General features: G+C 47.6%; 1 protein-coding gene across 1 annotated transcript in view; it reads right to left on the bottom strand.

Moving 5' to 3' along the window:
• Slc9a3 (solute carrier family 9 member A3) overlaps nt 1–16,198 on the bottom strand; it is a 46,254-nt gene that overhangs the window by 1,657 nt on the left and 28,399 nt on the right. The window contains exons 2-14 of the mRNA XM_005356724.2: nt 12,620–12,922; nt 10,437–10,597; nt 8,825–8,903; nt 8,105–8,282; nt 6,920–7,140; nt 6,366–6,568; nt 5,769–5,858; nt 5,602–5,672; nt 4,451–4,580; nt 2,102–2,217; nt 1,430–1,559; nt 1,042–1,218; nt 791–863 (exon numbers count right to left, since the gene is read on the bottom strand). Coding sequence (XP_005356781.1) covers nt 791–863; nt 1,042–1,218; nt 1,430–1,559; nt 2,102–2,217; nt 4,451–4,580; nt 5,602–5,672; nt 5,769–5,858; nt 6,366–6,568; nt 6,920–7,140; nt 8,105–8,282; nt 8,825–8,903; nt 10,437–10,597; nt 12,620–12,922 — 1,932 coding nt within the window. The remainder of the gene's footprint in view (nt 1–790; nt 864–1,041; nt 1,219–1,429; nt 1,560–2,101; nt 2,218–4,450; nt 4,581–5,601; nt 5,673–5,768; nt 5,859–6,365; nt 6,569–6,919; nt 7,141–8,104; nt 8,283–8,824; nt 8,904–10,436; nt 10,598–12,619; nt 12,923–16,198) is intronic.

Here is a 16,198-nt window from a genome sequence, read left to right as displayed (position 1 = left end):
CTGAAGATCTGAGTTCAATCCCCAGAACATACACAGTGTAAGCAAAGAGTTAACTCTGTAATTGTCTCTGACCTCCACGTGTGCTCAGTAGTGTGTGTGTGTGTGTGTGTGTGTGTGTGTGTGTGTGTGTGCGTGTGCTCAGTGGTGTGTGTGTGTGTGCTCAGTGGTGTGTGTGTGTGCGCTCAGTGGTGTGTGTGTGTGTGTGTGTGTGTGTGTGTGTGCTCAGCGGTGTGTGCTCTGTGTGTGTGTGTGTGCGTGTGTGTGAAAATCAAACTCGAATAAATGTAGTTTAAAAATTAAAGTGGTGCCGGGCGGTGGTGGCACATGCCTTTAATCCCAGCACTCGGGAGGCAGAGGCAGGCGGATCTCTGTGAGTTCGAGACCTCTATCTTTTAAAGAAGGTGTGTGTGTGTGTGTGTGTGTGTGTGTGTGTGTGTGTGTGTGTGTGTGTGTTCAGTGCCCACGGTGGCCAGAAGAAGGCATTAGATTCCCTGGAGTTGGAGTCACAGGTTGCTTAAGCTGCCTTATGTGGTTGCTAGGAGCTGAACTTGGGTCCTCTGGAAGAGCAGCAACCACTCTTAACCACTAAGCTGTCTCTCCATCCCATAGGAGGAGTGCTTCTCTATGGTACAGCAACAGGAGGGGCAGAGAAGAGCACTAATGCCTAGTGGCACCACCACCCCCCAAACAAGGAATGTGTGGAGGCCCAGGGTCAGAATCCCTGGGTACAGCCACCAGCAGGGGCAGAAGTCCCTTCTGAATCAAGCATGTGCAGAGAAGCAGGTCGTACCTTTCTCCTTGATGATGAAGTTGTGTGCCAGGTTCTCCGTAGGCAGCTTCCCATTAGGAATGCTGCTATTCCTCTGTGGACAAGTATGGGCTCTTACAAAGGTACAAACACCCAGCTCCCCAACTTGCTAACATTTCATCTTCTGTCTGAGACCCCAAGGGCCTCTTCCTGGCAGCAGAACCACAGTGTTCCCTGACTCTCCCCAGTATTTAGAAGCCCACCCAACAACCACCGACCCCGCCTTTCCTCACCCGCTTCTGTGCACGCTCCCTCTTGTACAGCTTGGCTGCCTTCTTGTTCTGGTTGATGCCTAGCTTAGCTGACTTAAAGGACTCCATGCGCTTCTTCATGGTTCTGTGAAAGATTTCCGTGTCCTGTTTCTCATTCTCGTTGGGTGTTAGCTTATGCCGGCTATAGAGATGCTTGTACTGTGGGAGCAAGGGACAGTCAGCTGGGCCTGTATGGCCCAGGTGGGGACACAAAGCCTCCAGCTCAGCCATGAAGACCCCTTGTCTGAAAAGGAGGCAGACATTCCTGTAGGTCTGTGGTTAGGTTCCACCAGACACAGCACAGAAGGGACGGCAAAGGCTTACTCCGGGGGGATGGGGGACTCTGGGTGTCTCATCCCCTAGTACCCACCTCCTGTCGAGGCTTGTACAGGTACTGCTGCAGTGTGTGGTGAGTGACCATGTCCTCAGTGTCACGGATGCTCCTCCGCCTCTGCTCCAAGGACTGCATATCCAGGCACACAGCGCTGACATTCTCCCTCCTGCGTGGACCAACATTGAGCCAGGAGGATAATTACACAGAGGTCTCCTGCCCTGCCTAGATACCTGGAAGTCCCTTTCCGTACTGCTCAGATGGTCTCCCAGGATGCCGTCTACACTTCTGTTGAATGAACTCCACTGCCACCAGTCCCCCTCCACAGCCCAACTATGAGTGCTGAGGCCCACAGTCTCTCCTAAGCACTGGAAATCTAGAACAGCCACCATCATAACAACTGGCCGTCAGCTGCCCCACAGTAAGAGGGTATGAAATGCTGGACCAGGTCAGGCATCTGCTGCTATCCTTTCCTGCCCTTCCCCTAATATAAGTATACCACACAGTTCCACTGACTGCTGAGTAAAGGTGTGCTCCCACTGATGGGGATGCAGGCATCTTTTTGTACCCTTCTCCTACTCTGGTCCACTCACACTCTCCTGACTCAGTTGCCTTAGGACCTGCAGAAGGAGCTAGTAGGCTTAAGAGTCAGGAGAGAGGTGCTTTTAAAGAGTACCCTTTCCCAGGGAAGTTTTTGAATTGGTCACATACAAGAGATAGGAGACAGATGCCTCCACAGTAGATGGGCGGGGTGTGCTGAAGTCCACGTTGACCATATTGTCCATACTCGGGGAACGGATGAAGGCCAGGGACCCACGGCGCTCTCCCTATAAGGAGGACATAGACTCCTTAGTACTCAGGGATGAGCCTTAGTCATCACCTGCCACAGAGAAGTCAAAAGATCCTGAGAACAAGCTCAAGAGCCTGTCAGCTCTGGGAGGTAGAGATGGAGCCCAGAGGTGGACCTGTCCATCCTCACAGCTCAGCAAGGGCCAAGATACAGAGTAGGAGCTGGGATTAGATCCTTGTAGAGGCCGCCAGAGCATTACTTGAGACGAGCAGAGCTAAGAGTTGAGCAGACAGAATAGTAGATAGGAAAAGAATATCTCTCTCTCTCTCTCTCTCTCTCTTTTAGGTTTTTCGAGACAGGGTTTCTCTGTAGCTACGGAGCCTGTCCTGGAACTAGCTCTAGTAGACCAGGCTGGCCTTGAACTCACAAAGATCTCTGCCTCCCAAGTGCTGGGATTAAAGGCGTGTGCCACCACCACCCGGTGGAAAAGAATCTCTTAAAGGACACAGGCAAGTCTAGGATATACTACCCCCACTTAAAGATTGGCGAGAGATAGTTTTTGTCCCCACCATAGCCACCAACCCACAGGCCTTAGTTTGAATGAAAATGAAAAACCACACAGAACAGAGCTGGCAGCAAGCAGAATTACTGGAGGATAGAGAAGCTGTTTCCTAGCTAGGGGCTGAATCAGCAAAGTGAGAGGCTCCTGAGATTTCACAGACAACAGTAAACTATGGCTTCAGGTAGAGTCCCTGGGGGACAGCTTGTGCCAGGGTTAGAAGGGTGATGGCCTATCAGGTGTGTTCCTCCCTTAATCATGTCAACACATCATTATATTTTACAGTTTGTGAGGTTCTCTCTTGGAGCCCTTCAAAGAGGGTGGGATTGTGTGGCTATCCTTGGAACTTGGCTTGGACTGCCTACTCCAAGGTATTTGGCGTATCACTGATATGGGCTGGGGCTTTTTGGTCATTTTATTCCAAACCCATTGTTGTTTGTATTCTTTATTTTTTTGTAATTCATCTTCCTCAGGTGTGGGCAGTGGCCTCTCCTATATCATCATTGATACCAGGCACTCCCCATCTCAAGGGGATATCAGGAAAGAAGTCAGGTGACCCTTAGGGCAGAGACAGAGCTGAAATGGCGGTGGGGTTCCTGTTCAAGGGTGGGAGACAAGAATCAAGGGGTGGAAAAGGGATGATATAGACAAAGCAACCGTGCAGGACTTGGAGCCATCTCTCCCAACAGTGATGAGAAAGATGTCACAAAGCTCAGACATCCTGGCTGGTGCAGTAGGCACAGGAGTGAGGCTTAGGGTCCTGACCAGTGTGAAGTCAGAGCTAAGAGCCTCTCAGAGACAGAGACAGTGACTGCCAGGGACCTCATCCCACACTTTCACTTATCCTCCATCCATGATGTGGTGCCAGGGGCACCAAGTTCTGCCCAAGAGAGGAGGCATCTCAGATTGAACACCACAATATTACTTGAGTGGCAACAGCCATGAGGTCATAGGGTGCCTGGTTGAACCTGTGTCTATATATAAAGGATGCCAAGGGGCCCAGATAGGGATGGGTGGGTCAAGAATGCACTGGCCACAAGATAGTCACATGTGTGTCACTGGAGCAGTTAATATGAATGTGTACATGTGTGTCTGTGTTATATATATACACATATATATGTGTGTGTGTGTGTATACACATGCGTTCATAAGTAAACATGTATATATGTATGAGGGCACAAGTACCTGAGTATGTATATGTTCATGCATGTATATGTGAGCATTCCTGTATATTTGGGTGTGCATGTATAAGCCATGTGTATGCATTTGTGTATGCTCATGTAAGGCTGCTTGCTCCTTAAGGTTGTTGGCCAGTAGGAAGTATCTACCAACTTGTTGCTGAGTACAACATATATGTGTGAATAGGTAGAAGACCTGGGACCATATTCTCTATTTCCCAACCTTTTCCCTTCTCTTCAGGGAAAATACAGGCATTCAGACTCCTCTATCATGGTTACCATGCTCAATTCTACCAGAACCACAGTATCTAGACAATCACTGTGCCAGTCCTCTGATTCCTGAGTGACAGGAAACTCTGATATGCCCTATTCCCAGAGTTCAACTCCAGGCCTCACATGAGCTTTTGCAGTAAGTCATCCAGGCATAGAGCACAAGGGTCACTCACCACTCCCCTCTGCCCGTGCCCTAGACCACATGTATTGTCTTACTACAGCCCTCAACTTTAGCAGAGGGACACAGGGTATTCACGTACCTCAGCCACGTAGCTAATGGCATCCTTCAAATTCAGCTCATGGAAAACATTCAGAATCCGATCTCGAGATTTTTGAGCTGATCTCCTCATGAGGACTTTGCTGAGGAACTTCCTATCAAAATTGGACCACCTACAGGACAAAATATCACATCAGCACTGGGAGTCTCGGGCTGCCTGCTTCACAGGAACAAGAGCAAGGTCAGAACAGGTAAATGTCTGCCAGAGATAGGCACAATATAGGATCAGTCTTTTTTTTCTCCTGGTTTTTATTTATTGTAATAACCTGCAAGAGAATTTTAAAGTGAAGGTTGGCCACCTCTGGTCTCACCCTTTGCTTTCTCCCACTGACAGTGGCTGGCAGTGGAACCATATGCCATTTCCAAGTGACCACCTGACCTCCCAGGTGCTGTGGGGACAGGACTAAGATTAAGACACCAGCAGCCACAGTTCCAATTCTTGATACATCACTGTCTAGGGTGCAATATTCAAGTTAGCTCTGCAAACTAGGTAATTATCTCAAAACAGGTATTAACAAGGGTGAATTAAATGCTTTGTCATATACTTCTAAGTACCACTTTATGTTGTAAAATATAAATGATTTCTGTTTCATGAACAAGATAATTTTAGATATAGATGAACACACCTTTCCTCTATTAATGAAATAGGGAAGTGGTTTATTTTCCTGGTTTTTAATTCCTACATTATTTAAGTTTAACATTAACTGGTCAGTTAAAGGGTGTCTCTATGACTGGGACAATCATCAGGAATAAAGATTCAGGTCCCTGGACTGGTGGTTGCTCTGTTCTCTCAGTTAATATTAACTTTCTTTTTTACCTGCTCGCACCCAGGAGTCTAGTTCACATTTAAGCCCTTAACCTGGGAATGGAAGACACCTGACAAGATGTCCGTGGGTTGTCCTTTGTTGATTCTTGTCCCCAACATATATACTGCAGGACCAGCCTACAACTCAGTTTGTCTCTGGCTCTTTTGAATGGAGAGGTCCTCCAGAAATTGTGTCTTGTGGGTCTTAAATAATGGTAGCACAACTGACATGGCTTCCAGTGTTTTAGTGGCCCTGTCTGCATGTGTAGGACCCACAGGTTCGAGTGGTCACTGGTAGAAGAAGGAATGTTACAGCTTAAGCTACTTACTTATCTCTGAGATAATTGTGTCCAATTTGTCCTGAGATGTCCTCAATGGCTGAGAGGATGTGGTCAAAAGCCTTTCAGAGGAAAGAAACTTCATTGGCCATCCATCCTCACCCTCAGCCTCCCCTGGCTGCGCCTCCCCTGGCTGCACACTGCCACCCTCTCCTTACCCGGCCGTGTAGCTTCTCGTTGAGCTTCGGCTCATGCTGCTCACTCCTCTTCACCTTCAGCCACTGCACCAGGGGCTTAATGGTCAGGCCCTGAAAGACAACCTCGCTAATGGAGCAGGCCGGATCCCCACACCACCCTGCCCCCAGGGCCCTCTAAGCACAAGCCAGACAGACATTCAATCTCTTCTTCCACTGTAGGCAATCCAGGGACCCACTAACCCATGGGCACTGCCCTATAAAGCCCCTATGCTGTGGATGTCCGTATAGACCTCAGAACCTCCAGCTGTCACTTTGACCAGCCAGATGCCAAGGTGTAGTAGGTGCCAATTATGGTCTGACCAGTCAGCAGTCAGGAAGCAACTAGGTCTGTTCTCCTAAGTCCTTCCCAGGAAGTAACACTTTTAGAACTAATTATGCTATGTCCCCTGTGGGGCCACATGAAAACCTACAAAATTCTCCTAATTACTAAAATTAAAAAAAAAAACAATTAAAGTGTAAAATCTGGAAACAATCAACCTGCAGGGCTGAGATAGGGGCAGTTGCTCTTAGGTAGGTTTGGGCACCCTGAGGCAGTGCCCTGGCCAATAGGAGTCACACCTGAAAAATGACTGTGAAGAAGACCACGATGAGAGTGGTGCTGACAAACAGCTTTTTCTCCTTGACTTTTGTCTCGTCCAGAAGTACCACCAAGGCATAGGCCACTGCCCCACGCAGGCCACCATAGGACATGACCACCTGGTCAATGGTCTCTAGCTGCACCATGCGGTAGCGATTCAGGATCCAGGTCTGCAGAACAACACCTGTAGGGAGAGGTCACTCAGCTCCGTGACTGCTTTCTCCAGGGCCTCACCTCAGGGCTCCCTAAAGCCCTTTGACCCTCTGTCCCTTGGCTGACTGTGAAGTGGGCAGTGGGTCGACTGGCTAGGGCTCTGTAGGAAGAGGCAACAGTGCTGCTCTCACACCCCAGCTTCTATTTCCAGTTCCTTGAGCCCGTCCCTTGGTGCCTCATTGGTCCCCATGCTGCACCTTGAGAAATACTGGCCTTTATAGAGATCAATGGTTGGATTTATTACTGAGCTGCCATGGGGCCCTCAAATCTGTACTCTATACTAAAGGAGCCTAGACACTATCATGAGTGCCCCAACACTCACCAATGGCTCGGTAGACAGAAATGAAGACCAGCGTCAACAACACAAAAGCCGTGTTCCATGTCCAAATGAGTGGGTCCACAGCTGAGATGCCCAGGAACATGAAGATAATGGTCTCTGCTCCACTGGCCAGCATCTTCATGGTGTAGCGCACAGTGGTGGCCGACTGCTCTGAGATATTGGCCTTCACGTACTTCTGGCAGCAGATTCCACAAAAGGTGATGCTGGAGAAGGGGCAGTGTGAGGTTTCCCTGCCTCTATTCAGGCAGGCTGATGCCTCAGACCAGAGGTCTCCAGGCCCAGCTCTTGCCGTCCCTACTTCCTTTGATGGCATTACAGGCCTCTGCAGATGTAATCTAAAGTGGACAGTCCTGTGTTGTGTGCACACTGCTCTTCCTGAGAATCAATGCCCTGAGCTGGGTCTGCCCAGCTGCTCCCATGCTCTAAGACTAGATGTGGAGTTTCAATGAAGAAACAGCCTTCAAGCCTGTGGGCCTGTTGGTAGCTGATTGGTAACCAGGTCATAATAGCCTTTGGAGAAGCTTGCGGCCAACTTGGGTGTCATGAAGCTCCTGCCTAAGTGTGAGGCTGCATGACAACAGAGACTAATAGGGTTTCTGGTCAGACCATTCTTGAATCACAAGCCACCCCACACACCTACCCTGCCCTCTCAGTAGGCACGTGTCTAGCCAAGGACAATTCTGAGGATTTATCAACTTCTTATTTAAAAAAAAAATAAAGCCAAGCAGTGGTCTCACATGCCTTTAATCCTAGCACTTGGGAAGCAGAGGCAGGCAGATCTCTGTGAGTTTAAGGCCAGACTGGTCTACAAAGCTAGTTCCAGGACAGCCAAGGCTACATAAAGAAACCCTGTCTCAAAAAACAAAAATTAGATTGACTTCTTTGCCCCTGACAATAAATTTCTACCCAACTATGAAAGCCATGGAGGTGGAAGCTACACAGTGGGCTTGAAATTCACGCTCCAAAGAAGAGACAGTAGACAGGGACCAGACTCACTCCCACAGCCCCTTCACCAGGATGATGGCAAAGAGCCCAATATCCCCTTTGTTCACAGTGGCACCTTTTGCCAGGATGTTTGAGTGCAGGGGATCTCTGGCATATACCAGCTAGAAAGCCACCTACCCAACCCAGCCAACAGCAGAAGGTGATTCCTTGAGGGAGACTTACGCCAGGATGGCTGACAAGGACAGCATCTCGGAAGTCAGATAGGACAGGTAGGAAATGACAAAGACGAAGCCAGGCTCGATGATTCGCACATGCTTGGTGAAGCGAGTCACCAGGGACAGCAGGAAGGCGAAAATAACACCCACCAGAGTCCCCCCTAGGCTCACCACGAAGAAGGACACTGTGAGAAAAAGGAATGAATTGTCCTTTGTGGTTGGTACTGTGAGTGAAACTGGCCAGGTTGGCCAGTCATTCCTCATGGAGGGCTCCTGATAACTGCTCACAGCAATGCTGAAAGTTTAGTAAATGAGGCAACTTTGCTTTCTATGGAGAGAGTGTCTTGTCTTCAATTTTAGTGAGGGAGGCAGAGGACAGAGACCATGTACACAGGAGACAGGACTCCATGGTAGGGATCATTGCCTTGACATCTCTACAGCTTTGGATCAGTGGCAAGATCCGAACCCTTTGTCCTTATACACTGTCTATCTGTCCTTGTTTAGGGAGACCTGGGGTTGACTGTCCCTATCCTTTCTCTGAAGAACACACCCCAGGACCTTCATTCAATAGTGTTTATGTGGTGTTCTGGGAAAGGAACCCAGGCTGGTAAGGAAACACCAGGATAGCAGAAGTCCCAGGGATTCTGTTCTAAAGAGGAGACAAGCCTCTGTATTCTTTGACCACTATATCTAAAACAGACCAGGCAGGAACCCTCCCGATACATACCTATGCCTTTCACACATTCCACGCCAGTCACCTTGTCACCACCCAGTGTCACAAAAGACTCAAAAACATTGTACAAGACCTAAGGGTACAGAAGACAGGAACATATCTAATCAGCCCTGCATCCACTCTGATCCCTCCCTGTTTAGTACCCCCTCTTTTCTGGATTTGGGCCCCAGAGTTGACACCTGAAATAACTAAAAACACGTTTAAAGCCAGCACAAAGTGATGATGGTCAACAGGAAAAGATCAGAGGAACCAGCAAGTAGGATGTGCAGGCGAGGGGGTGTCCCAGACCCAAGGAAATAGACCCAATCTCTGACTCTTAATTCTGTGCTCTTGCAGACATGTTCAAGGAACACTGGAAGAGCATGAACCATGAGGGTAGGAGGTAACCCTTAGTCCACAGGAGGCTTCGGGGCCACTGAGGCTCAGGAAGACTAAAAGCCATTTTCTGAGTCTCTGAGTCTCAGACTGGGTCTCAGATGGGCCATTAGAGCCTCCTGCACACACAGAAATCTCTTACAGTGCACGCTTCAAGGAGCATAAGACATGGGCAATTCCAGAAGGCAGAAGAAACCAGACACACTTCCTCAGGTATCAGCTAAGTGTTCAGGCCCATTCTTACCAGTTGACCCCTCCCACAGACCTGTAGTCCATCTGGGGACAGGTTATGAAATTTCCATAGCGCTGCTCTGAAACCGCAGCAATGTTTATGTTTCATAAACCTGCTTCTTGTTGCCAGGGTGAACACAACCTCATCCTCGTGGAGACCCTATGCTTTCTCCACCGCCTGGGTCTAAGAAACCCCAGATACTATCAGGGGATTCTTGACTCACTGGAGGAGCTGAATGTGTTTCTTCCACTTAATGTTGTGTCCTGACCACAACACCTCAGAATGCAGCTGTTTGATAGGAAGTCTTCAAAGAAGCAGCTAAGGTTAAATGAGAGCAATAGAGTAGATCTCGTATAAGAAGAGTGCAGGACACAGACACACACAGAAGATGACATCTGCAGGCCAGGGAAAGAGACCTCCAGAGCCAACTGCCATGCTTGGTTCCCAGCCTCCAGTCTTGAGCATTGAAACAATAAATCCCCACTGTTTAAGCCCCAGCTTCTGTGGTGTTTTGTTACTGGTGAGCCCCGCAGATGAATGCAATTCCTGTAAGACTTCGTTGTTTGTCTATTTCTCAGGAACTAGTGTGTAGTAGCAAGTGTGGGTCCAAAGTTATAGTCCTCTGGGGGATGTAAATATAGGGATTTCAGCAGGGCAGAATTACCTTCAAAGGCATGGAATGGGTGGGCCTAAGATTGGAAAAGAGATAAATTGGATGAAGCTGAGTTAGGGAATCAGAAGGTCAGAGCCTGTCCCTCCAATTCATACCCCAAGGCTGCTGCACCAGTGAGCAGGGACAGATGAAGGACACACCCTGCAGGGTGTTGGACATCCTAGGTTGCAAACATGGCTGTAAACAAAGACCATGTGTAAATAGTATCCCTCTTCCTAGCTTATCTATCTGAGGCATATTGGTACTGCCCACTTGTCAAGGTATCCTGGAACTTCCAAGCAAGTGAAATGTTCTGTAGCTTCCTCAGGGACCCCACCATCACTCACCACAGTCACTGCATCATTCAGCAGTGACTCTCCGAAAACAATGATGAAAAGAACTTCATTGACGTGGACTTCCTCAAACACAGCCAGCACAGCCACAGGGTCCACAGCAGCAATGAGGCTACCAAAAAGCAGGAAATCCAGGAGTCCAATCTTCAGGTCACCTGCAACAGATATGGACGATGGTACAAGGGCTAGCCACCTGGATCACTCTACCAGGTCCCTAGGAGATCAGAGGCATCAGGAATAAAGGGTATACACAACTCTTCCCAGGGCTACCCAATGACAAAGAGAATCTGAGACTGGAGCTTGCAGCCAGACATCCCAAGAATGTGTAAGGCTACACAGTTCCCATGTTAGTGCTTCACTCTTTTTTGAGCTGGGGCATCCCAGAACTTGCCATCCCAGAACCAAGGGATGGACCTTGGGAAGTAAGTGCTTCAGGTATCGAGTGTGCCCTAGGAAATAGTAGAGGGCACAGAACAGAGTGCCCTCATCTGTGACTACTAAATTCTGCTGCTTCTAACGAGCAGAGCCTTCTGGAGTTTCCATTAAGAAATGGACCACACATTTGACTGCCACACCATAAATGCCCTGCCCAGCTTTCCAGAGCAAACTAGTTTCAAGGCTACCCTAGCAGGGCCAGACTCTTGTTCTAGAATCTTGACAGAAACAGAGTACATTCCAAAAACAAGCTGGATCCCAGCAGATGTACAGTTCATTAAATCAGGCCTGGCCCTCCCGCCTGGACAGTGCACCCATATTTGCCTTGTGCCTGGAACTGATAAGCTGCAAGACAGCTAGCCTAAGTTGACTCTCCCAGTAAGGATGAGTGAGCCCCAGCCTTGAGCTACAGACTACAGAGACTGACCACTGCCTAGGCAAATCTGGGTATACCATCAGACAAAGTCACAGTGGAAAGGGAGCTCATGGGATCAGTACAATCATTCTTGGTCAGCTTGACCAGCTAGTTCCCAAAGGTGGAACACAGGCCAACATCACTTGTCTATCATGGGGGGGGGGGTCTGTAGGCAGTGATGTACAACAATGCTCATTATTAAAAGACACTGTGGTATAACAGTTCTTCATGGCTATGGCCTGCTAGAAAGATGGGCCTGGATGTCCCTGGAGAGTAAAATGCTCTAGATTTTGGTGACCATGCAATTTCTGGTGTAAGTGTATTTGCCAAGGCTCAACTATTTAAAGGCCTGCGCTTACACCATAAGTCAGTCCGTTAAAGGCTTCTCTATGCACCCTAAAAACATCTCTGGGAGCATCACATGCTGGGATCTTATGGGTAACAAGACTGTCGGGTGAGGGCCAGCATGACCCTTGAAGGGTTTATGGCTATTAGATTCCAGAAGTCCCTGCTCCATATCCCAAGACATCTCTCCAGGGCAGAGGCAGCCAGCCATCTAAGATGTGTCCCACCACCTTATGGTATCACCAGTGTGACCAGTAGCACCCCTTCCAGAGCAGATGCCTATAGTTTCATAAGCCAGGCAGGTCCTTACCATTGGGGCCTCTAGTGATGCAGGAATTCAAGGGAACTCCCTAAAAAGATAAGATCCCAAGCAATTGATAGTTCCTGGGTTTACTGGTCTCTGCTTCTCCTTGGTCTCTAGGATTTCAAGGGCCTTATTCACTCACTGAATGTGCCAAAGGGAAAGTCCTGACTGAGTCCTCCTACTCACACCTGCTCAGGTATCACCTGCTGTCTATCAACTGGATAAAGATTGAGCACAGAGGGTGGAGTGTTCCTGGGAGGTAACCAAGGCTAAGTGAAGTAATCACTAGCAGATTTGAGCAGAAACAGCACAAATCACTCAAGACTTTGGGGTGCTCAACTCTGTAATTCACTCATGAGGCTAGGGGGGTGAACAGCTGGTTCACACCACACTGTCAACTATGACAGGAGTAAGAACAGCTGCCTATACACACCTACCCATCCTGCTGCTCCGTGTGGTCACAAATCTGTACTGAACGTAACAAAACAGCCTCAGTTTGCAGATGTCCCAAAGAAGCATCTCTTATAGACGGAACCTTCTTTCAAATACTAGGCTAGTAGTCCCCAGAGATACTGCCCATCATCCTTAGCCCCAACCCTCCTACGACTGTGATCTGGACCCTTACCTTGGCTCAACAAAGTGACTTGGACTCACCCAGAGGGCAATATATAGACTTACCCATGATGCCACTGAGGTAAACACCATAGAGGGACAGTCCTGTGGTGGCTGCATTCCATATAGTGCCAATAACAGCATATAGCAGAATGGTGCCCAGGTTACCAAAGAAGAGTCGATTGGGCATGAAATATCCAGCATCCAATACGATGGGGGGCAGCAGGTAGAAGAAGAAGACTGTGGGCGTGAGTGTGAAGGACGCAATGTGATCAGCTGCCCAGACGATGCCGCCCAGCACCAGGCCCAGAAAGATGAGCAGAGCACTCTCAGGGACGATACTGGTGACCTTGTGGGACAGGTGAAAGACTGTGGGAAGGAAAGAGAGTCCGGGATATCAGATCCTATAAGGGACCACAATGATAACAAGTAGAACTGGAGACAAGGTCTCCCAGAGGAATGGGAGGAATTGGGGGGGGGGCAGAACCCCTACTAGCAAGGCATCCATGAGGTCGAGGTAGTCACTGGTTTCTTGCAAGTTTGAAAACTGGGAAGTCAACTAGTTTCTACCTGGGGTTTTGAAGACCCTTCCTGTAGGACTCGCGATCAATGGTTCTCAGTCTGTTGGCCACAACCGCCCAAACCACTGGAAAGCACAGATGTTTACATCGCAGTTCACAACAGTAGCAAAATTATAGTTATGAAATAGCAACAATAATTTTTGGTTGAGGCCACCACAACATGAGGAACTGTATTAAAGGGTCACAGCATTAGGAAGGCTGAGAACCACTGCACTAGATGGACCTCTTCCTAGGTGCCTGGGGTAATGTAAAGCTCTGCCAGCCCCACAGCTGATGGTGATAAGCAGGTTCTTCTGGAGGTTAATTGTTCCCACCCACGGCTGATGGTGGTAATTGTGGAGATGAACTGTTCCCACCCACGGCTGGCACACATGGACAGAGCCAAGAGCTGGATAGAGCTCGGTCACACCAAGCCAGTGTCTCTACCTTATGGAATCTCCATGTTCACACGAAGGTGACAAAGTATGTTCACCAGATGACAGAAGCTCCAACCCCATGACAGACTCCGCGGGTAGAGGCTACATAGCAATTGAGAGGGAGTGACCTAAGCTGGGCAGATGGACATCCCTTGCTTCCCAAATAGGTGTCCTCGCCCCAATTTGATCTGGATGTTCCAGAGGTTAAACCTGTTTCTAGGAAACCCAAGCTCCTCATGTCCCCTATGACTCATGTGGGGTCACAGCCATTTAGGAGTAGTAGCTCCTATAGCAAGGGTCTCCAGAACTCCAGGAAGAAAGACTACCCATCTCCAACCCCTCAGGTCCCTGAGACTCCTCAGACATCACCAACCCTGCTAGAGCTTGACAGGTGCTCAGCTCTGCCCTGTGAAGAAGCACAGGTCATGGATCCTGTGTCATAATTCCTATGCTAAGCCTGATTTGAACACAATTGGAATGATAACAGAAGGGCTTCCTCCTTTGGCTTAAACAACGTTTTATACAATCAAATTCATTCACTGAGGCTGTCATGCTGATGAGATCTCTGAAATCTGAAAAAAAAATGTGGAATACTGAGGGGACTTAAGAAGTAAGTGAACAGCCATGTGGCGGGACACCCCACTCTCTAGGACCTCCCCAGTGGGACAAAACCCCAGGCCTCTCCCCCAACTCCTTGGCTTTTCTAGCCAGCCAGCAGGGAATTTCCTGCAGATAGATTCCCACCAAACCCAACCCCATCCACTGGACCCTCCAAGCTACTAGCCACACCCTGCCTAAGAGCTGAGAGCTTGCTACAATACTGAGGGGACCAAGAGAGAGCACCAAGAGTGTGAACCAGGAGAGAAGACCAAGAAAGCAGGCTAATGGAGACCTCAGAGGCATTCTGAGACAGACATTGACAGTACAGAGCAGACCAAGAAAAACTCCCAAACACTCAGACAGCCACAGCAAGGATTGGACCAAGACACAAAGACACTGCCGGCCTCATTTGAAGGACAAGACGGGTAGGTGCCAATACAAGAATCCCTCCAACAACCTAAAAAACCAACATGGCAACATCAGAACCCAGTAGTCACACAACAGGAAGACTTGATCATCCTAACCCATAAGGAGCAGAAGAAAACAACTTTAAACGTAACTTTTTGAAAATGATGAAGACCTTTAAAGAGGAAATGAAAAACTCCTTTAAAGAAATGGAGGAAAAGACAAACAAAAAATTGGAAGAAATTAATAAATCCCTCAAAGAAACCCAAGAAAAAGCAATCAAACTGGGGAAGCAAACAGTTCAAAGTAATAAAGAAAACACAAACTAAGGGAATTCTGGAAATAAAAAAATCTGGGTAAATGAACAGGAACTGCAGAGGCAAGTATAACTAACAGAATACAAGCGGTAGAAGAATGAATCTCAGGTGATGAAGATACTATCGAGGAAATAGACTCATTGGTCAAAGAAAACATTAAATCAAACAAATTCTTCACACGAAACATCGAGGAAATCTGGGACACCATGAAAAGACCAAACCTAAGAATAACAGGTATAGAAGAAGGAGAACTCCAGCTCAAAAGCACAGAAAATATATTCAACAAAAATCATAGAAAAAAACTTACCCAACCTAAAGAAGGATATCCCTATAAAGGTACAAGAAGCTTACAGAATACCAAATAGACTGTATAAAAAAAAGTCCCTTCACCATATAATAATCAAACACAAAACATACAGAATAAAGAAAGAATATTAAGAGCTGCATAGTAAAAAGGTCAAGTAACATATAAAGGTAAACCTTTCAGAATTACACCCAACTTCTCAGTGGAAACCATGAAAGCCAGAAGGTCCAGGATAGATGTGTTGCAGACACTAAGAGACCACGGATGCAAGCCAAGACTAATATACCCAGCAAAGCTTTCAATCACCATCGATGGAGAGAACAAGATATTCCATGATAAAAGCAGATTTAAACAATATGCATCCACAAACCCAGCCTTACAGAAAATACTAGAAGAAAAACACAAACCCAAGGAAGCTAACTGCACCCACAAAAACACAGGCAACTAATAACCCCCCACCAGCATAGCCCAAAGAAGGGAAACACACAAACACTACTACTGAAAAATAACCAGAATTAACAACCACTGGTCATTAATATCGCTTAATATCAATGGACTCAATTCACCTATAAAAAGACACAGGCTAAGAGAATGGATATGAAAACAGGATTCAACCTTCTGCTGTATACAAGAAACACACCTCAACCTCAGACAGACACTACCTCAGAGTAAAGGGTTGGGAAAAGGTTTTCCAATCAAATGGACCAAAGAAACAAGCAGGTGTAACTATTTTAATATCTAACAAAATAGATTTCAAACTAAAATCAATCAGAAGAGATGGAGAAGGACACTTTATACTCATAACAGGAACAATCCATCAAGATGTAGTCTCAATCCTGAACATCTATGCCCCTAATATAAGAGCACCCACATATATAAAAGAAACATTATTAAAACTTAAATGGAGATGTGCAATATATTCATCAGTAAGGCTATAGGATAGGATCATTTCAGGTTCCCTATCTTCAGCTGCCCCAGGAACTAACTGGGGACCTCTCCTTAGGCACCTGGAAGCCCCTCTA

Source organism: Microtus ochrogaster, chromosome 19, assembly GCF_000317375.1.
Source record: "Microtus ochrogaster isolate Prairie Vole_2 chromosome 19, MicOch1.0, whole genome shotgun sequence".
NCBI classification, from domain to species: Eukaryota; Metazoa; Chordata; class Mammalia; order Rodentia; family Cricetidae; genus Microtus; species Microtus ochrogaster.
The sequence above is the reverse complement of the archived record's forward strand: the minus strand, read 5'-3'. Positions and strand labels throughout refer to the sequence as shown.